Genomic DNA, 22036 nt, shown 5'->3' on the forward strand with positions numbered 1-22036 from the left:
AAAGCGTTCGCTTCTTCTGTTTCTTTTTTCCAAGGCGCTCGCTTCTTCTGGATTTTGATTTGCGGGAATTATGAGTTCGTATTTCCTGCTGATTTAGACTTACGGGAATTATGATATCATATTTCTCGCAAATCCAAATCCAGAAGAAGTGAGCGCCTTGAAGAAAACAGAATGATCTCACATTTCCCGCAAATGCGATTTAGGGAAAAAAATGCCACTTTCGTCCCGCTTTTGAGGTAAAATAAAGTTGACTTTATGGTTGAGTCGGGAATAAACTACTTTTCTCTCGTCTCCACGCATGTATTCTCGTCTGTGATTAGTTAACCCGTATAATCGATCCTAGTGATTATTCAGTATAATAAATGTAAATTATAGATAGACAAATGGGTATAAATAGACTCGTGTTAATTCATTTAGATAAACCCAGCTTATATTCAAAGTTCAATAAAAGGTCAGAAAATTACTAATTAAAGCGTAGGTTGAGCGGAGGGTTAACTAATTGATTGGCCGTATGCAAGGCTGCGATCTACAGCCTAGGACTGAAACCAACCCCGAAGTTTAAAGTGTATTGTTAATTGAGACTGGAGACTATCTACCGGACTCCGTATTGATTGCGAATTAATTAGCTGCATTGCTTTGACGTATGGTTATTAATATATCATATGATCGAACACGTTTACGCTATAGATATATGTATGTATATATTTATAATTATATAATTATAATAATATAATAGATCTCTTATAAAATTAATAATTCTTTTTTTTTTTTTTTTTTTTATTATTATTATTAATCCTGCTTCTTTTTAAATAAACATCATTTTCCGCCTCTCTTTTTGCATGTTGCTGTTGTTTTTGGTTTTTTCTTTTTATTTCGTTCACTTCCTTATTTTCATCTCATTCCGTCAAAGAATGCGTTATAATTACACGTCATTGGTATTTTTATAGATTATTAGTAATTGATTCAACATCTGACACGAAAGGATATTTATTTATGTATATCGTTTTCACTATTATATACGGAGCCAGTGTTACTAATCCGTTGGTCAGCGGTTTATACTGAACGCTCGGTTAAATCGTATTGTCAAACAATCATTATGTCACGATCATCATCGTTTCAGCTGACAATAATATTCTGTTTATACACCTAATTATATACGTATACTCATATACATATATGTGTGTGTGTGTGTGTGTGTTATATGCATCGGATTATTATAATAATAATATCTAAACGCTTACGCATGCCTACCTTTCGTCCTGACGTAAGCGTTCGAAAAATGTATATGAATAATTGAACATAATGTTTTCAATGGGTCTCGCTAATATACCTCTATATATATATATACATACATATTTGTATATTATATATGCATATATGGAGGTCAATTTTTTAAATATCCATACATGTGTGCGTGTGTGTGTGCGTGCGCGTGTGTGTATGCATTAGTAATATAATATAATATAATGTAATACCTAGATTTATAATTTAGTCAGGCTTAGTGACCATTATAACAATATTATTAAGCCATGTTATTATTGTCTGACACATTTCACCTTAGGCGAGGCATGCCTGTGTTAAAAATTATCTGCCCCACTTGCTCAAAATTGCATTATATGTATACGCCCGTTACATTATTATGTAATTGTAACGATGAATATTATCTATCATTTGCCGTGTTAGTCGGATCACCGAATACGATTATTATTGTGTATACAAGTGTGTTTTTGAAACGCGCGTATTAAATCTTTGATTTTCGTTTTTACGCTGACAAAACAGCTCCGCGCAAACAATATATATGTATATATACGTATTTATGTTAAATACGATAATAGTAATAATAATGATAACAACAATGAATACCCGTATTGGTAATTGAAGGAAAATGATATACCTATAATCGTGGTAAGTGGCACACTTTAGCACAACACTGCCTCTCTAAATCTACCAAAAGATACCGCCAAAATATAATACGATTAGTACCGTGTGCGATATTTTTTTTATTTATTTATTTTTTTTTTTTCATTCTTTATTCTTTATCTCCTCTCTCTCTCTCTCTCTGTATACATCTCTGTCGTAAATGAAAAAATCTAATCAACGGATGAATAAATAATCCTAACCATAAATTTTATACTTTGACGAATATCCGATGGCACATTATTATATGTTTACATATACGACGAATATCAAGCATAGGCAGCACTTGAGATTCTCTGCCAAATTTCATATACATCGATCGATCGTTTCATTGTCATCTGACGCACTTTCTTCCAAAAATTGTTTTTTTTTCTATTTTTGAAGAAGAAGAAGAAGAAGAAGAAGAAGAATCATCTGTATATAATTGCAGCATTACAATATAGCTGCAGTATATATATCGAACTTGGATTTGTTGTTAAATTATTATTATTATCATTATCATTATAACGTATAATCATAATCATTATTATTATTATTATTATTATTATTATTATTATTATTATTATCAATATATTGTTATTACTATTATTATTAATCATAATTTTATTTATTGTCATATATTATATATTGTGAGATTTAATAATTGATTTGGCGTTCAACTCGAGATAATCGCGCTCTTTATCTTTGATTCATATTATGCAGGTTATTACATTTCTTGTGATACATATACATATATATGTATATGTATTATATTTTTAAAAAATTTCCCTTACATAAATACTACGTAGTTATTGTCAGAATGTTTTTTTTTTTTTTTGCCAATTCAATACACCTGCATATGAGAAACTTGCGTTTGTTGGAGGAAATCTTACATGATTTGCGATTACACATGTGGCAATTATCAATGAGATATTGCTTTATCTGATAATAAAATTTATCATATTCTCCGTACATTGTTTAGGGTTCATTTAAAATTCCGTGTGGAAGTGCAAGGTAAACTATACGAACTCTATAGGAATAGAAAAATAATAAAAATACCGCGTGAAATTTTTTCTATTTCTCTCCAACGCTGCACGCAAGCTTCTCACACGCTATTCAATATTGTCGCACGTTAATTAACATTATTAGGCTTAAAGTTTAGTATAATTGAAAGTTACAGTCAGCAAGTTTAATTATCTTCTTAGAAACGAAGACAAACTGAATTGAAAAAATTATGCGTAATAAAAAAATTTTCCACCTGAGAGAGCGTTGATCAAGAATGATATGTTTGTAAAAAATGGTATATAAATATTGGGATCACTAGTTTTGCAATAAAAACAAAAGCAGAAGGAAAAAAAAGTATGTTTTGTATTTCAAAAAAAATTTCGCTTCATTGATACCTGATTCATCGTATTGAATTTTTCGCTAACAATGGGATTGTAGAATGATTTTTATGGAAATATTTTTCAGCTACTCAAGTTTTATACTGATCAGTCATCGTAGGGAAAAATTGAGAAATAAGAAAAGTATTATTTCGCGATGCTCTCAGCCGCGTTGTATAATTCGATCTCGAATAATAGTGTAGCGGTGCTGTTCAAAGGTGTTCCGTGAAAATTTCCTAGTATTTGAGGGCTTGTTTTTCTCCTTCGTTATACACGCACTCGCCACACTTTATAATATTGAATTGATATGTTTTAAAAAAGGAGACAAAATAAAAAATCACGTCTCACCGTGGAATGGAATCGCAGAACATAGTAAATTTGTGAGAAAGTATAAGAAAACAATTGTGGCTTTAATGTTCAGGCAATTGCGTCTGAAATATCGGTGAGACGGTGAAGGTATAACTTGAATCGCAATCTTTGATTTCACGGGATCTCGGATAAGTACACATGTGTGATTATGCAATGTGTACCTATCGGGAATTTAAAAATCATTATCAAGACAGCGGCTGAAGATTCGATCGATCGATCGATCATAATCGTAATACCGTATATTTATCTTCTTTGTAATCGGCCGTTTGCATGAGTCGTTATCGCGTTCAGTTGTCATCGCCGTCGCACGAAAGAATTGCTTTCCTAACGAAGCGAGTATCCCCTCCCGTACTGATCGCCTCTCTACAAATAAAGGCGACGGTTGTTCTCTCTGACGAAATACTCGGCTCGATTTAGTAATTGGAAAACGAAGAAACTCACCGACAGGGACTGCCCAAGGTTTGCCATGTTCGAGACGTATTGCACCTGGTCGTAGTCGTTGTAGTTGACGTTTTTCATGTCGTTGTAGGACTGCAGGGAGTTCAAGTAGTGCTGACGAGTCTCCGGCTTGCTTTGTCTATGTCCGTTTGTCATCTCCTTGATTGCCGCAGCCCGCGCAGCTACTTCTTCGGCGATACGTTGCTCCTGGGATTAGAAGAACCGATACTTTACGCCCCGGGGAGACGATTGTCAACTGAGTATTTTTTAAATCGCAACGACGCGTCGCTCTGTTTTTTTTTTTTTTTTTTGCCGTCGAAAATACGAACCGGCCAGGGATTTTCCTCTATTTATGTCTTGGAAAATGTCCTCATGACGTCAGAGCCTGGCTGTCGGCGCCATTTTATCACCACATAACCTAAGATTTTGATTTTAATGAAGGCAAATCGTAATTCTTGCGATTTCAAGTTACTCGTGTCAAATAAATCAATTAAACGATCAGCTGTCGGCCTGCTTGCATTAATTTGATTTTTTTTCACCAGATGACGAATTGCAAAGTGATAATCTCCGTAGAAAGTGAGAGATTTTCGATCGGGAATAATTGAACGATATTCATGTGTAAGTGCGAAACTAAACTTAATATTTGAGGGTTGGCCATTTGCTGGCGCTAAATCTGACAAAGTACCGTACGTACTTTGAAACAGAAAGTTTCCATGCGGTTTTGTGTTTCGCGTCACGAAAGTGAGGGGGAAAGTTGAACGGGATCTTGTGTGTATCCACAGGTTGCAGAAGTGAGGTTACAGCGACGAAGGGACTGTACAAGGTGTACTTATTATTTACCGCCAACTTCCGATTCGCCTTTATGTTGTACCTGTGTACAGTTGGTTGCCCGTACAAAAGAGAGAGAGAGAGGTCAGAGTGGTGTCGCTGCAAAGAGAGTTTTCCGGTGGTTGGTATTACATGGGAATTCCGACCTGTTTACCGACGGAGGTTCCGACAACTTCTAAACTTCCTTGAACCCTGCGCGCGGTATACCGAAAGTTTTCGACCCCCGTGAAGGAGATCGAGGATGCGGTTTGGTAGGTACTCGAGCCGTCCGAGTTTGAGCTGATGATAGTTAAGACGAGGGTGGGTAATTCCACATCTCGAAACGTATGGGATCATCGCGTCAATCGCGAGCGATTAATCAGCCCTCAAAGGACCGTAGCGCGAAGTAAGAAAGGGAAAAAAAAATAGAAGGAGGTCTCACCGACGCCGAAATAAATTGACGGGGGTAAGAATGATCACCTGGAGTTCTCGGGCTCGTTCGGTGCGGATGAGTTCCTTCAAGTGTTGAAAGCTTCCGGCCTGAGGAACGTGGGAGATGCTGTCTTGGGATGAGGGCGAAGCTCCACCCACGTGCCGGAAATTCGTCAGGCGACGACGGGGTGACTGTGAGGGGTGACGATTTACCGTTCCATAATGGCGCGTCACCTCCTCGAAAGCTCGCGTTCTGTCGGGCATGCCGTTCCGCAGTTGATGACCCGCGGGAGCTTTGTGGACTATTCTTCCGAATATCGGCACGCCACCCGCTCCGCGGACTCTGGCAGGACCTGTGGGTCCTTCGAACCGGAAGAGAGATGACGATGAAGTTAGTTAACATTACTTCACACGCTTAGGATTGTCGGACATTGAGCTGATAAATCATAATAAAGAAAACATGTTCATAATTTGAAAAGCCAACTCCTTGAGAGTCGTTCTAAAATTGTACAACGATTCATTCCGTGATGTATCGATACGTTAACATTACTAACTTCAACATGGTGAAGAGAGAGGGTTTGATCAGTTCGTACCATGGAGGTACTTTCTCTTGCACGGCGTCACGTGACTGCACTTCAAGTGGATGTCATAGACATCCTTTACTGGCAGAGTAAAATGTCACTGGTTTTTACTGTTATCGAAGCTTACGCAGCACTGATGTGAAAATGTCGTGGTCAGCGCAATTTTACATGCAATGCCATACAGACATATCCAAAAAGTTCTGTCTTTCATGCAGGAATATGGCCAGTCAATATGTTCCTACAATAAGTGATCATTGTTGAGTAAAACAAAACTTTTTTTTGAGCATTCTTATCCGTTATTTCACGTAGAATCGCGCTGACTACGGTATTTACACATCATTCATGCGTAGGCTTTGGTAATGTGTAGTCAAAACAAGTGATATTTAACGCGGTCGGTAAAAAGTGACTGTGGCATCCCCTAATTACGAGTATTTACGAAATTTGATCCAATTTTTCTCAAAACTTCTAATCGACTTGACATTGTTTAGGAAATGATAGTGCTGCTGAAGAAAACTACGCCTTGGTCAGCTAGGGGTGAATAAATATAATATAAATTTTTAACCTATCTATTTCGCTGCGAAATGAGATTTGAGGTTGTCTCTTGCAAATTTTTCGATCATTCGATTCATAGGTACGATAATTTGATTGTCCTAGCTGATCAGAGAGCAATTCCTAGCATCAAACGGATCACATATCCTGATCGAATATCGTAAGTGTGCTTGAATCGGTCACGTGACACCGTACTCGAAGCGCTTTAGCGCTTCGTTGTCAACTTTATGGCTTTGTGGAGTTGTTATGATGACAGAGTACCTTGCGAATGCTCGAGTTGGTTCAGACTTTTTACTCTGATTCTATGTTATTGATCGGGGGACGAGTGTCAACGTCAGGTGTCAAGAGTGTGTAGTTGGGAAGATTTCTGGTGTGTAAGTTTCGTGTTGGCACAAGATTCGCTCGAGTTTCGGGTCGGCTTATGGAACCCCACATGTACGGGTACATGTATATGACCCGGTGAAATTATGCCCTTAACCCTGCAGGAAGCTCTCTTACCCCGATAGACCAGGGACGACTGCGTCCGGTCTAGATAGGGCTCCCAAACGTTGTACGAGAACGGATCGCGGTAGGTTGGTATTTCGTTGGTGATTTCTGCAGCTCTGCTCTGCCTCTTGCTGTATCTCCACATAGCTCTGAGCTCCTCGCAAGATGGCTCCTCCATATTTCCCCGTTTCTCGGTAAGCCCTCCCGATATTTGAACCGGGATACCCAGCTCGGGGTTCGCCGGATGGACACCGTACTGCTGACCCTTCGATCCCATTATGTTGCTCGCGAGCAACACGTGAAAGCTCAGCAACCCTACGATAGCCTGCATTCTCTGTAAGCACAGAAGAGAACGTTGGCCCGTAAGAAATTTCATTTTACAATCTCTACCATTGTTGGTATAATGTTCTCCTCATCCAAAGCTGACAGTTGGAAGCTCAAAGCTCGACGCTTAATTGCATTCCATTCTGACTTTGCGCCCGATTTCGCATGTATTTACCCGCGCGGGAATGAAAGCTACAGGATATATAAGAGTGCGCGAGAAATGGTGCGGATAATTGTATTTGTGGATTGATTATATACACCGTGGATACTGAATCTTGGCACTTAACATGATTAACTTTGTAAGGAAACTGCTATCTTATCCCGTGTTTCGGGGGCTTCGGTGATTCGCGAGAATTTGAAACTTGTAATTAATTTAGGCTGAACGCCAGGCTGGAACTATGTGATAGTGTATCGAGTAAACCCATATGCATAATACTGGCGTCGTTGCCTCAAGCAAGTGTACGGCTCTAGTGCTTGGTTGACGGCGTAAGAGGATTAGTTCATCCCATAAATTGCTAGGTGTTGCTAAATTACGTACAGAACCTACTGTAATTATATTCGTCAGGAGTCCTGCTGCAGTGGTACTCCAAGCAGTTATGTCGCGTTATTAAATACGTCTACATCCCTCCATTCTCCACATACCTGTACCAATCGCCTTCATTTTCCGAGCAATCGAGTTGCTGGTTTTAAGAGCTGTGAACCATTCGTACGGAATTTATACCACATGACTTGAGGCAAACGGAATACGTGCTTCCAGTCGATTATACAATCCTTACAAACATTCTCTGAATATAATACTTTTAGCCTGAATTGATTCAGTTTGAGTGGCTATGACTTTGTGGCTTCGGTAAATTGAGTTAACAATTTGGTCGGGAACACGATATGCACCATCCAGTAAAATTAATTCTCGATTATACAATCAGGGACCCACGCGCGTACCTATTTACCGAGAAGAAGCGCAGGCGTAGTACAAATACGATGATCCTGATTATCCGCAATGCCGTTTACGCGGCAATTATTATAATTAAGGGTTGATTGGGTTAAAGGGGAGCGTCACGAACTGTATCTGGTGCATGTACACATGCTGCGTGGATGAATCAATTTTGGCACCAACCTTTACGTTGTTTTCAGTCTTTCCTCAAGCCGTGTGACGATTGAAATAGTCTTTCCAAAGATATGTGTTGTGAGATATGCACCGTGATTGAAATATCTGCAAGCAAACAAGAAACGGTATCGATTTTAGGTACACATATACAGGCATATGAAACTCGGTTTATTTCGAATCAAACACTCTGTTTGCTTCAGGCAGGTGCGGGATACGCGGATTTGTATTACACTCAGCAATCGAGGCGGGGTTGTAATGCCGAATTTGAAAAGTTCCGAAAGCCCCAAATTCCGTATTTTTATGTGGTCAAAGTTAAAGTAAGGAAATAAAACTTTGAGGAGATATGAAAGTTTCGAATGGTCCGAAACCCGAGGCTCAAATCTCCGAAAGAGAAAAATTCCGAAAGGTCGAAGGGACATATCTCCGACAAGTCAAAGTTCAGAAAGTGCAAGAATGAGAAAATTTCTTAATCCGAAACATCGAAATTCCGAATGAACGAAGATTTTCAATTCTATAAATTTCTTACTCGGCGAAGTTTCAGCACTTTGAGATTTTTTTGTTTTGGATTTTCGATATGTTTACGTTCGGAATCCTGATCATTTCCATTTTCAATGTTTCTGATTTTTTACACCCACTCGTTGAGTAAACTACGCTGAGTGAGTATATTTTAATTTTTAGAATTTTCTCTACCGAAACGTTTTTTTCTTTTTGGAATCTTGCATTTTAAAACTTTGAGCCGTCGGATTTTCGGCCATTCGAAACTTTGTTGTGTCATATAAGTTTGATTCATTTACTTCAAGTAAATACTTCAGATTTAGGCGCTTTCGGGATTTTTCAAATTCGCAACTCCAACCCTGCCCTCACCCATCAAATCGGACCAGTACGGGTACGAGTTCGCATCAGCCACAACTTGAAGCCCGAAATTACAAGTACGTATATGATCAAAAAGATGAAAGGACCCTCCGATTTCCATTGTGAAAATCCGCATTTCCGTGATTGAAACGAGAAAGATGGCAGAAAAAAGGAAGAAATCCTGCTTCGTTTAACGATGTGCATTATACCGTACCTCTGGTCGTTCACGGTATGTGAGAGGCACGCCAAAACTTCCATTACCCTGTACCCGCCTTATACCCACCTCAGCTCAGGGAATATAAAATAATTTACGGGGTCCCATAAAGTAACACTGTGGGATCTCGATGCTTGACAATACTCAAATATTCTACTGGAGCATCGCAGAAAACGGGATAAGCTGGTTGAGCAAAGGGTACAGTCTCGAGTCGTCGTGGGCGTAAGCAGGCACTTGATCTGAGAATAGACGTAGGTATTTCCATTCCTTGGGGGTCTTGAAGGGTGTTTTGTTGATCTCTATGCTCTTTAGTTTTGTACGGCATACTGATTTATTTGAGAGGTTTCTGCGCCACCTTCCCAATAGCACGTAACGGTTTGAACCATTGAATAACCGACAACCAATATACTGAGAGGTTCTCTTAAAAGGACCCGCTCGGCAATTGCAACTCGTCTAGTTTATATGCGTAGCCAATTTCGTAAAAATGTTACTAGCGTAGTAGACAGAATGAATGATGCGCAATAAATTGCGCGGCGGCTACGCCGTGATCCGGCCATTCTTAATACGCGAAAGGTTATGATTGACTGTCATTTGCACGGTTTTCTACACAGGTCTGGGCATTCCTGTTCCTTTACCATTGAACGCCGTGTAACCGGTTTGAAGTTTGTGTTTTCTAGTTTGACCGGGGCGCTGCAATCTCGGAGGCCGGTTATTACAAGTGCATTGGCCTCCCCCTCACTAGCGCTAGCGGAAAAAATGCGCAAAAGTTCACAACTTCGGTTTCAATTCCCTTACGATTTTAGAGACGGAGTGTCCGACCTATATAGAATACCGTGGCCACTTGTCAACGTGTTCCCCTATTTGGTACAATTGTACTTTTCTAGTACATTTTAATCGTACACTTACATACACTTTATGATTTTTTTAGTAGATTTAGAGATGTTTTAGCACGCTTTGATAATTTTTAATAACATTTCTTAAATGCGCTTTCTCCAGGCGATATTGAGTTTCCAACTAAACCCCATCGATATAACATCCTGTTTATGCCAATGTAATACCCTACATTTCTCTAGAGAGCATATTCTAAGATCGTATGTTTCCCTCCGTGCGGTTCGACATCATAACCTGGGCATAAATAGCATGTAACCCACATGGGGCATGAACCTGTCGAAAGAGACCTTTTAGTGGCCTGCGTAAGAGGCAAGTGCGAACTGCGAAAACAATGAAAGCATTGCCTGGTGACAAAAAACATAACCTTAAAATAGTTGAATTCCATTCAGTACATTCTACTACCTATCTAGTACATTTTTTTTCATGGAACTGCTACATTCTCAATTACAAGAGTGACAACACTGGTTCTTATCTACAAAGTTTTGCACGGAGCCTAGATATAAGGAGAACGACCGTGATGTATGAGAAACGGGCAGCAAGATCTTTCTGCACTAGAGGCGCTGGTGTTGCTGATTTCAGATTTTTTAAATTTAAAAACCGGAATCCCGCAATCACGTGATACAAACAATAACAAACGGATGCCATGAACCTGACATTAGCATCACCAGCGCTACCCTGGTGGAGATTGTGAGAAAATGATCTCTTTCCTTTTTTTCTGGCCGTAAATAAACCCGAAAAGCCTACGACGATCGTCCTCTTTATGAAGTACTCCGTGAAGGTTTGTTTCAGGCTACGAGTACGGATGTTGGCCAATCAAAATTGAGCAAGTTAAATCGCGCGCGCGCTGCGAGCTGGTCCTTTCTAAGAAAACCTCTCGGTATAAGGCCGAAGGAATTATTTACACCCTCAGTATAAATACCGACGGGCCACCATGTTTGGAGTCTGGATGTAAATAAGCTTTCAGTTGATCGTTTGAACAAAAGCTCCTCGTTAGTCGTAATACAATAATTAAAAAGGAAATATACATGAGTATATATATACAAAGGAGAAAAATTGGAAGAGGAAAAAATAAGAATTTTCCTCACTGGAGTTACGATATTCCGCACAACATGTTTATTATTATACCTTTGGTATGGTATATAACTCGGCTCTACGCTTTACTTGTATTGGTTTCGCTCGATAATTTTTACCACCGGCGGTAAATGGTTTGCGGTACGACGACGTATCCTTTATATGTATGTATACAATAAGGTAGTACATAGTACCTCTAGCCTCTTTATACCTTATAGGGTGGATGCGTGTGGGCGTGAGATATGTCGTCTGTGTTGTTTTTTCTTCTTCTCTTTTGTTCGTTCTGCTGTTTTCACCCGGTTTCATACGTAGGGTAGGAAGGTCCGTGGGAGTGATAACGATGCATGGGTTATAAAGACCGTTTAAAGGCTAAAATGTAAGAGCGAAATGAATAGATGAATAATTAAACAACGGAAACAACAATCGGCGCGTGGGCTTGCAGTGACGTCAAACGTTAACTACAGGACGGTGTGATAAAATGATAATTGAGCATAGGCTTCTCCGACGAAACCATCGACCCATATAACTCGCGGCAACAATACAGGCTTGCGCGAGGTTTTGTGTTACCATAAAGTTTTCCAAGTTCGAGTTTCTCGTCGATTCGAACGAATTGAAAGATGCAGGAACTAAGAGAGATGGAATTGCGAGGTTATATATATAGCGGTATATTGGAGCAGCGTAACGAGGGCAAATAACAAAGAGAAGCCAGGAGTTTTCCTTCGTTTTTCACGAAGGAAACCCCTGAAGACTTCGAAACGATGCTGGAATTCGATTAGCAGCTGAAACTGGACGCTCGGTGATGTGGCCTGAATTCCAAAGCACTTAACGTTATCCGGCTGCAGGAGCTTTTCGAACCTGTCGTTCCATCTTTTCTTTTGTTTTGAAAAATCAATTTCATGCCGTTATATATACCACTTATAGATGATTTACAAACATTCGAACAAATCGAACACGCATGCAAAAATGGTTCAGGGCACGTTCCAATTTATCACGGATCGATGAAAATAGACGATATATAAAGTTTGTCACAATTATACAAATTCCGATAATGCACGGAGTAAGTCCAAACTGAAAAACTTCGTTGCACACGTTCCTCCGATTTTAAATCTCTGTGGGAATAGTCGAGAGTCAAAACGGTCAACGTCTCTCAGAATTAGCACGAATATTCCTGCTACCCCGTGAATTAACTGATGCGATTAACGACCAGTCCAATCAACGGATATTTGCCGATTCAAACTCTCTACCCGTACATTTCTCGCGGGACTTAATCAATTGTCGAATTTCATTTCACAGAGCTGATTGGGGTTTCTTTTAGTGGTTCATTCGCGTGCCGTAACAATAAGTGTCGAATGCTCGTATTTTACAGTGAAGGAAAAATTAACAGTGTGCGTACAACGACAAAAAGGAGAGGAGATATCGGTTGCCCCGTCATTCATTTCCGATAACAACCCATTAAGTCGGGTAACTTATATATACGGTTCTGCACTATGGGAGGCACGATAACGGTGAACGGGCATTTTCTGCCTTCTGCTTCTTCTCCGCCTTCTTCTCTTCACATTGTGTCAGACACTACAATGCACCGGCTTTTATATATGACCTTCTTTTGTAAATCCTGAGGGGATGACATCAAATAAGCCATTTTTAATACACGGTTCGGTAGTGTAATAGGTACATACATTGTTGGCTGGCTGGGTGGTACACAATAAACGTGGGACGGAGGAAACTCTTTAATTCCGACACTTGTGGGTGTCTGAATTAGTGGCGTCTGGTGAATGCCGGTGAAACATGCTGTCACAAAAGTTTGGGAGATCGATAGGGCGGAGCGGAAAGCTCCCCTTAAACCGCACCGCCAGCCGTGAAACTTGTCCGAATAAGCATGTACACGGGCGATTTCTGCGGTCGATCGATTGTAAATTGCGATAAACTTACACGGAGGGTTGAGGTTTTCCGCACCGTTCGAAGCTGTCCGAATGGAGGCGGGTAAGAAAAACCTGTCACTTTTCTCCAACATTAAGCCTACTCTTAAGATGAAATAAATCACCCTGCAGGGGTTGTCGCATTACTGAACGGACCCATTCAATTCAACTCCGCAATTGTCCGTCCATAATGATTCGTGATTATATCCTCGGTTAAAAATTCGCTCGGATATTAAACTGCATTCCACTATAGATATGTCTGATCCGGCTTTTGCGAGCACGTTTATTACTGGCTAATTATTCAAGAGAAACTCGCGGATACTCGCATTACAGCTGTACGCAATGATTTCTCCGCTGCATAATTAGAGTCAAAAACAGGTAATTAATCAAAGCTCTGAGACTGGCGCGTGTCGGGCGTATTAAGGGGGAGGGGGGTACAGCTTGGACGGTATGAAATCATGTTTATTTTTAGGAGTTTCGTTTTTTTTAATGAAACGCTTACAGCAAGTTTTGAGTTCCAGAGCTTTATATATTATTTATAATTTCAAGAACATTTTGAAATTTTTTCATTGCATTAATAACAAAGTGGCGGTATGACGCATATGGGCAGCGAACGACCACGTTTTCAATTCGGTGGCACAGATTCTTCGGTGAATTTTTATCCGATCAACTTGAAATTTTGACGCATTCATTAAAATTTGTTCATCGATTCAAACTCGTGGCTAGATTTTTGAGTTTCAATCCTAGAATTTTTTTTATCCAAATTTTGAAACAATTTTTTGGTCGAAAAATGACATTTTTTATTCATAATCTTATATACATATACGAGTATATGGGGCAAAAAAATGTTTTAATATTTCGGCTACGAGCTCGAACCCGAAAGAGTGTTTATAATTCCCAAAAATCTTTCTATTTGTCAATGAGAAAAATTCTAAAATGTTCTACAAACTATAAATAATAAAGCCCCTAAACTGAAATTGTTCCAAGTGTTTCCATTTGCTTAAAAAAAAAAAAAAACTCTGTAAAATAGGTACGATTTTAAGATCGACCAAGCTGTGCCCCCCCACCCTTAACAAACCGGCATAAAATTCTAATAACAAGCTACAGCGGTCCCGATGAATAATCAGGGTCGGTATATATTATCTAACTACCAGATTACGTTTTAATCTTTATTCGAACTTGCAAACAGTTTTGTTGGGCTGAATTAAGTTCTCTGCTGTTCTCTGACCCTCGCGGGTATTGATAGTGGACATCGATTTATACGGTAATCATTGGGTTGAACTAGCAGATGGAGCTTGACCCTCTAGACTCCAAGGTCTATAAGGCATTCTGTTTGGTCTGTTCTAACTCAGTTTGATCGACCACGAGCCTTGCTATCAAGTTCGACCAACATAGTTTAGTTATGTTTGCATCGGCCGGCCGCTTCAAAGGTAAACTAATTAATTTTAATCGAAAAATCTGCGGCGTGCTTGTCGAGCACAAAGCGGATCCTCTGAACGAGGTTTGTATGGTATATTGAGAAAAGCTTACGGAGAAGTTTGTCACGAGATAACAAGTTTGTTCATCAGGGGTTGACGGTTGGTGTTGAAAAAAAAAAAAAAAAAAAAGGAAGAAAAAATATTAACACTACCGCAATTCTTTTGAATTTGTCGGTTAATGGAGATGAGAATTACGGTCTTTCTAATCTGCAATAGTGCAGGGTCCCTTCATCTCACCAGTTAAACCGGCAAAACGACTGTGACAATATAGTCCTTTAGTAGAGGAAGAGGAGGAGGAGGAGGTGGAGGAGGAGGACGAGACCCGAAGTAAATACAATTAGACTACCATTTGGCCAGCTCGAGTGGGTGGTCTTCATTATAGCACGTTGATAAGAAATCCCGGCACTGATTCACGCTGATGCCAGACCAACTTAGCGCACATCCTTGAGTCTCCAAACACTCGACAGGGCTTATTGTGCTTTCCGAAGAAAAGTTGGAGGACAGACCTGCCGATGGTCAATCGGATAAATATGTGCCGCAGTACCAGCATCTGCAGTATATATTGAGACATAAGTAATCGTTGTTCATCGATCGAGTATTACAGGAACTTAACCATCGCTGTATACTTCTCAAAATAGCACTGAAGCATTACGAGGCTGTAAGTGTACAACGAGATGTACGTGTCCAGATTCACATCGGTATGTAAAGCAATCGAGCTTTCAATCAAGCTTCGGCAAGAAATTTTCAATCAATTTATTTTGATGGTTGGTAAGTGAATGAGTGAATGTGTACCGTTGGCTTCGATCTCGTCTGATGCCATTCCAGAAGATGTTCAACGGCTACGAGCAGAAAGAAAGCTTTGACGGAAGTTGCTTGGATGAGATTTCTCCTATTGTTCAACACCCTGTACAAAGTCAACTGTAAATAAGGTTTCGTGTGTCGAAGGTTGGTTGGGGGTATCAAGAGATGTTCTCTGCTCAAATATAACGCCAAAACCTTACACGAGTTTTAACGTGGGAGGAAAGTATGAAGAAACGAAGAAAAAGAGAGACTTTAGTAACTAAGATCTTTACGCTTCGACTATCGCTATATGGCTTGGGTTTGTTCTTGGGGAAAAACTTGCTTTGCGTGTATACCTACGTGTGTGTTTTTTCTCTACCTTATTGCTGTTAAAAGTTGGAAGGTTCGAAAACTTTTTCTTCCATCATCATCACCCGTAAAAGGTTTTATCTCATTGAAAAGTTGAAAAGGAAAGTTATTTTTACAATGAACTCGTTGCAAAGTTTTGCTTAAATGTGTAGATACGATTCTTAAATAATTACATTGTACATTAGGGTGGTCCTTATGTGAACTCAAAAAACAAATCCGTGATGCAACCCGTCAAATCGGTTCTAAATGGTGTAAAAAAAAATATGCTTAATTTTTTCAATTTTTTATTTTATTTCTCTAGTCTCCCCATTCAAGCGGGAAGTTTCAAATTATTCAAAAATATGCTGTTTTGTCATTCAGACATAAACGAAAAGAAGAAAAATTGAAACAAAACACTAACATTCATCTAGTCAGCACTCTAATGGAATAATCCACGTGTCAATACTACATAATATCATAGTCGATGACATGCAAATATTGAAGTGACTTTGTTACTTAATCTGATCATTTGACAAGTTGAATAAAAAGAACTAATTAATGTAGCACATGTTTCTCATGGAATACCCCATTTATGATTTTTGATTTTTTAATGAAAAGAAGATGAATCTTACTGAATATTCGAGAATATGGTTTTTTTTTGGCTACGTATAACCTTGGAATAAAGTAAAATACGAAATTTAGCGAATGAATTTATGAATGATTTGAAACATCTCGATCAAATATGGAGACTAGGGAAACGAAAAAAAAATCTAAAAATATTAGAGAATTTTTTTTCACCATTCGAAACTGATTTACCAGGTCCCACCATAAATTATTTTGGAACCCCATTAAGAACCAACCTATTGTACATGCATGTATATATACCGCATGTTTATTTCATGAATTGATTAAAGGTCATACCGTTTAATAGGATCAAATATTCCATAATTAAATCAGCTCATCATCATTCTCGGCATACCTACTTGATTATTGAAGCAGGTTGACGAAAGATGAAAAAAGGGTCGTTAGAAATGCTGTAATATAATGGCAAAACTTCGGTTAGCTAAAAAATCGTTGCGAATTAAGTACCGGCCATACTCCTGCTGGAATTTATGTTAGGGGAGCACGCTGTCTGCAGATTGAACCTATAAGACGCGTTTACGGTATAGCAACAAGTTAACAAAATATTTTAGTCGCATTATTCTCCCATTGGGGAAGACCCGGCGGATCAATAAGTGGCTGACGTCACGGAGGCGCTTTGACAAATGACGACAAGCTGAGAATAAAGGGGTTTCCCACCAGAAAAGGTAATTCCATAACCTTCATTATCTATTTTCAGAGCCTCGAAAAAACCACCGTCTATGAAATTTCAAACACCGCGAACCTCATTCGTATTTTTCCAGGCGTGAATTCACGTATGCGAAACCCGGACTGTTCTACTATCGCATCAAAGGCTGCTCAATCCCAGGCCAACTGTGAAACGGTGACGTCATAGGTTCTCCGTTATTCCTTAGCGGTTTTCCGGAGAATTCGGAACAATTTTTTCAGGAGCGACGTTTCAACATCATTTTCAGTAACCGTTATTAAAATTTATCAACGTTGTTTAGACAATATTTTCTAATTTCATCGCATGAGATATGGTTATATATAACGGTACGTAAGAAGCCGAGATATCAATTTGTCGACGATAACAGAATTTCTTATCACGCTGATAGAAGGTTCGCAAAAATTTCGAGATAAATTCAAGATTTGTCGGATTTGTACTCCACGCGTAAACCTACGCGCGAAACGAGCTTTCAATGAGTTTTCGGAAAGCTCCTCTGCTTCTATTCCCGTATTCAATTAGTAACCTATCCACCCACCGCGTACTGGAGCAAAGGAAAATACAAAAGCCGGCTTAGCGATCCCGAACAAAATCGAAGCTTAGACTTCGAACACTCTTTTCAGGACTCAAGGAGCGGGATTTCGGATAAGGGTTACAAGTAAGAATATGACGTTGTTTTCAGATATTCCCCGAAACCTTTTGGCCTTGATGAAATTCTCGTCTCTCCAGAGCCTATTTCGGCTTTGAACCACGAGCCCGTAATCCCACCTCTGTCACCATTTTTCACGCGACTTAACGCTATCTAACCAGGAAATGGTCGTTCCTGCAGGTGATTCTGCGTCCGCAGAAATTGCGGTTTCAGCCGAAGCCACAAGTGGGAGCGTCATGTTTCCGACGACAAGAGAGGTTTTGTGCTAATACCGGATTACTTAAAAGGGATCTTAGTTAGACGTCGTTCGAACCCAACTTAACTTAACCTAACTTTATCCCCGCATTACGCATGGAGATTCAATCGCACAAGACGGAAATTTGCAACCTCGTTGAAAATATACCCGCGGGTGGTCTCTCAGTTTCATTTTTATACTTTCTGCTCGAATTCAGATATCTCTACGCAACATGTTCCAGCCGATATATTCCCCGAGGGAAAGGACCAAAAAAAAAAAAACATCACAGCGTTTCAGCATCGCTTGTGGAAAAAAGAAATAATCTCAAAGAGATGTTATCCGGCGAGTTTTATATTTTTCAGTCACTCGTTTCATTTGATCCCTATAATCAGAGCAGTATCACGTAATATATCACATTGTAGTACTTGTTAAATTTAAAGTAACCACAAGTCGTATTCGTACTGACAAATAACTGCCAAACTACACATGCACGTTTCAAAATTCGACTACATCATATTGCACATATCGTTTAGCGGTCAGTTTTTACGTCAACTAAATAATTATCGGTACTAAAACGAACTTGCTTTGTTCGTGCTTGAACTTGTAAATCGTGAATAATGAGTTTGAAAATGAGCTCATTCTTATCTTAAATTGACCTGGATCTTCCGTTTCTACTCAAGCTGTTAAATTATTGACAATCAGTCCGAAAATGAGCAGGTTCTTATCTCAGATTGCCTCCGCGGCTCTTGAGTAAAAGGTATTTTCAGTAATTCAAGTACCTCAACAGAGAGTATTTGATAAAAGTTAATTAATCGTACCGTTGGAATTGGTTCGGTTTCCGTAATTTTCTGATGAAATAAGATCGTTTATCCACAAAGTAGAGGTAGAATTGCTTCTGCAATTTAAATCATGATTATATATATATATATCTATTTCGTTGCATGTTATCTTTCGACTTTTATCAGGCTGCATTCCCGAGAGAACGTAAACGACGAAGTGATTTAAGACTGTACAGTAACGCAAAACCACGACGGGTAAACTGACGTGGTTTATTGCTATTGGCACAGCACAGCTTGCTCGTAATAGGATTATAGGTAAACTATGCACGCGATTGGATCAATCGTTAACCATATTAACATTTCACGGAGCTTCAACCGTCGTTGTGCTTATCGAAAAATACCTGCTGAAATTAATATCGGTTTCGAGGGACCAGTAAATCCAGATAAATTTCAAAATCATATGAATTAATTAATAACTATATTGATGTGATGAATAGACAGTTTCTTTCACTTATATATATATATATAGAAGAAAAAGACAGACGTAAAATATTTTTTAATGGTTAAGTGGCGATGCCAGTCATTGATTAGAATTTGGTTATATGCAACCCTCCGGGTTACTGGTGTAAGTTTGATCCGCGGTGATTCGGAAGCTTCAATCAATCTCGGAAAAACGGTCGTTAGCTTTCGATTGGGGAGCATCTTAACTTATCGCGAAATATTTTTCCACCTGAATCGATACGCCAATCGCGGTATAAAATTTTATCAGGCCATTATTATATCGTTTGGTGCTTAACGCGCATCAGTGATAAATACTCGCATCGAAGAATATAGGGATGGGAAATAAATTACGGTGTAATTTTACCGACCGAAATTGAATTTCTTATAATCCACGAATGACACGCGGGAGTTTCCAGATGGATACACAAACACGAATCATCACGAAATAAGTAAAAAAATAGAATTTCTCGTTGGGTTACGAAAAACACGACTTTACACTTATGCAAGCTTCTGCAATGGTACATCTTGGGTTGCAACAAGTGGCTTATACGTTCCCTTTGCTGCTATTGTCAATCAATGAATCTCCCTCGGCTAGCTTTCGTCCATTCATAACTTTGCTTCGTCTCACGCTCATCTACAAGGTATGGCCGTATTAGAGTTTCGACGTATGAATACGGTGTAACAGTTGAGAACAAGAAAAACCACTGTTCTGTTGAGCTTTTGGTTCATCCTCCATTCACAAACGAGTCGATGACAATAGTCGGCTGTGATTCGTTATCATCCAAATGACATTACGATTCGCGTATCCTCAAGTCGTGTAGCATCAACATTGAGAGGCCAAGACACAATAACGATGGAATTGGAGATATGAAAAATCGAGTACTACCTCAGTAGAGTAGATGAAATCGCAATGACGCGGGAAAGTGAAATTCGTCCCTCATGACACCGTGATAAATCGGCTCGAGGGTGAACCCTTCGCGAGGAAATAGATATCTTAATGTAAATAACGGGATTTGATTGGGTTTGCTTACCTGGTTTGTCCGTAGAGTCCGGAAACCGTGGGTCTACTGAGATGACGAAGCCGGCTTGCTCGTCCCCGCTCTTTGCGTAGGGGTTTTGGAAATCTGCTGCCCCTAGTCACATATACGTTACTCTTTCGCACCCTTAAGGATACCGCCTCCACGCCAACCGCCCCTAGCGCGCTCCTATCGTGCCGGGAAATTCTCCACTCCCTGGTAGTACAGTCTGTGTCTGCGTGCAGGCTGTGGCGGTGTTCATCCCTTCCCCAACTTCATGGTGGGGGTGATGATGGAAGGGGGTGATGGAAATGTTGGTGGAAGGGATGATTTCAGGAGGCTCAAGGGTGAGGGGCGAGGGGGGGCAGAGAGATTGTGGAAGTGGTAAAGGAGTACCGTAGTAGGAAGAACGAAGAACCAGGTCTTCTGCCTGGGCAAAGTCATCGTGCGAGTATCTTTCTGAGGAGTAGCGCGGATGAGTTGGCTATTTGTCAACGTCTATGACGCGCGTTTTCTTTAATTTTTCAAAAACTCCTATGAAAATAAACGAATGAAAACCCATAAATCTCGGCTCTAATGCCCTCCCAGAATCCCAAATTTCGGTAACTGCTGGAGCCAGCCATTGCGTCACAGTACTCAAATTTTCTACAACCTTTACAACTCTAAAGTTGCAGACAATTCAAAATCGTCTCTTATTCATGTCCTTTCGGAATTATAGAACAAATTTTAACGACCTTGCTGTAGATTACTCAACGACCTAGTATATCTAACTATCCATCTAATTAATAGGTTATGAATTTCATCGGAGGGTAGTTGAGTTGATACTCTGAGAGTCACTTGACTTCATCACATACCTCCTGGGAGGTTGTGGAACTAATAGCGTATACATCAGAGCTGCCAGTAAAGGTTAGAATCTAGTCGAGGGATGGTGAGGCGTGGACGAATCATGGAGCAGCAAACTGTTGGTCGCTTGGCTGACGTAGTGGCGGAGTAGGTATAGATATTTATGATAGACGTCAGCTTTCGCGTATCCTGTACGAGCATATAACTTGCATCAAGAGACTGTTTCGATCTCGTACATATATGTGAAGTACGTAATTTGCATATACTATGTGCGTACATGGATGAAGCGGAAAGAGAAATGCAGGTATGCCTTCTGCATCTCGCGTCCTAAGGTGGAAAGTTTTGATGGTGGTCTTGGGTGTTCCCCGTATAGGATATCCTAACCCTACGATTATATTTATTCGTAGCTTGTTTATAACAAAGAACAAAATGACGGCTGTGAGTAGTGCCAGATCGTTAACTCCGACGGAGTGGAACTTTTGAAGTATTATGTTCTCTTTAACCACTCGAATGGACAGGGGATAATGAATAGCGGTATAAAGCCCTGTAATAAAGGAAATGTAAAAAGCGTTGAACAATCTTTTTCCGCGGACCACGCACTCCCCTAAATTAAACGGAGTGCCCCAAAAACTTTGTGTCCCATCAAATTTGGAGCGGGCTCAAGATACGACTGAACTCTTTGACACTGACGAGTGGTAGTGAGGTAATTGGAAGTTTGGACCTGACATGGTCGACCCATCGGTGTCAACCGCGGAATTCTTGGGGCTATG

At 39.8% G+C, this 22036-nt stretch overlaps 1 protein-coding gene across 1 annotated transcript; it reads right to left on the reverse strand.

Annotated features, from left to right (window-relative positions):
- Positions 1 to 2833: 2833 nt before the first annotated feature.
- Positions 2834 to 20758, reverse strand: LOC124305122 (uncharacterized). The gene is made up of 6 exons (XM_046764195.1): positions 20439 to 20758; positions 8379 to 8474; positions 6953 to 7274; positions 5373 to 5686; positions 4089 to 4292; positions 2834 to 4010 (listed from the first exon to the last, which is right to left on the reverse strand). The coding sequence occupies exons 3-6, from the start codon at positions 7269 to 7271 to the stop codon at positions 3972 to 3974; spliced, it is 876 nt and encodes a 291-aa protein (XP_046620151.1). The 5' UTR covers positions 7272 to 7274; positions 8379 to 8474; positions 20439 to 20758; the 3' UTR covers positions 2834 to 3971.
- Between the last annotated feature and the right edge of the window lie 1278 nt (positions 20759 to 22036).

Source organism: Neodiprion virginianus, chromosome 5 (genome assembly GCF_021901495.1).
Source record: "Neodiprion virginianus isolate iyNeoVirg1 chromosome 5, iyNeoVirg1.1, whole genome shotgun sequence".
Taxonomy (NCBI): domain Eukaryota; kingdom Metazoa; phylum Arthropoda; class Insecta; order Hymenoptera; family Diprionidae; genus Neodiprion; species Neodiprion virginianus.

Coding starts and splice junctions, on each gene's coding strand:
- LOC124305122 (XM_046764195.1), bottom strand. CDS start 7,271: ATGCAGGCTATCGTAGGGTTGCTGAGCTTTCACGTGTTGCTCGCGAGC. Junction 5,687..6,952: donor GTCGTCCCTGGTCTATCGGG/GTAAGAGAGCTT, acceptor TCCGGTTCGAAG/GACCCACAGGTCCTGCCAGA. Junction 4,293..5,372: donor AACGAGCCCGAGAACTCCAG/GTGATCATTCTT, acceptor TTCTAATCCCAG/GAGCAACGTATCGCCGAAGA.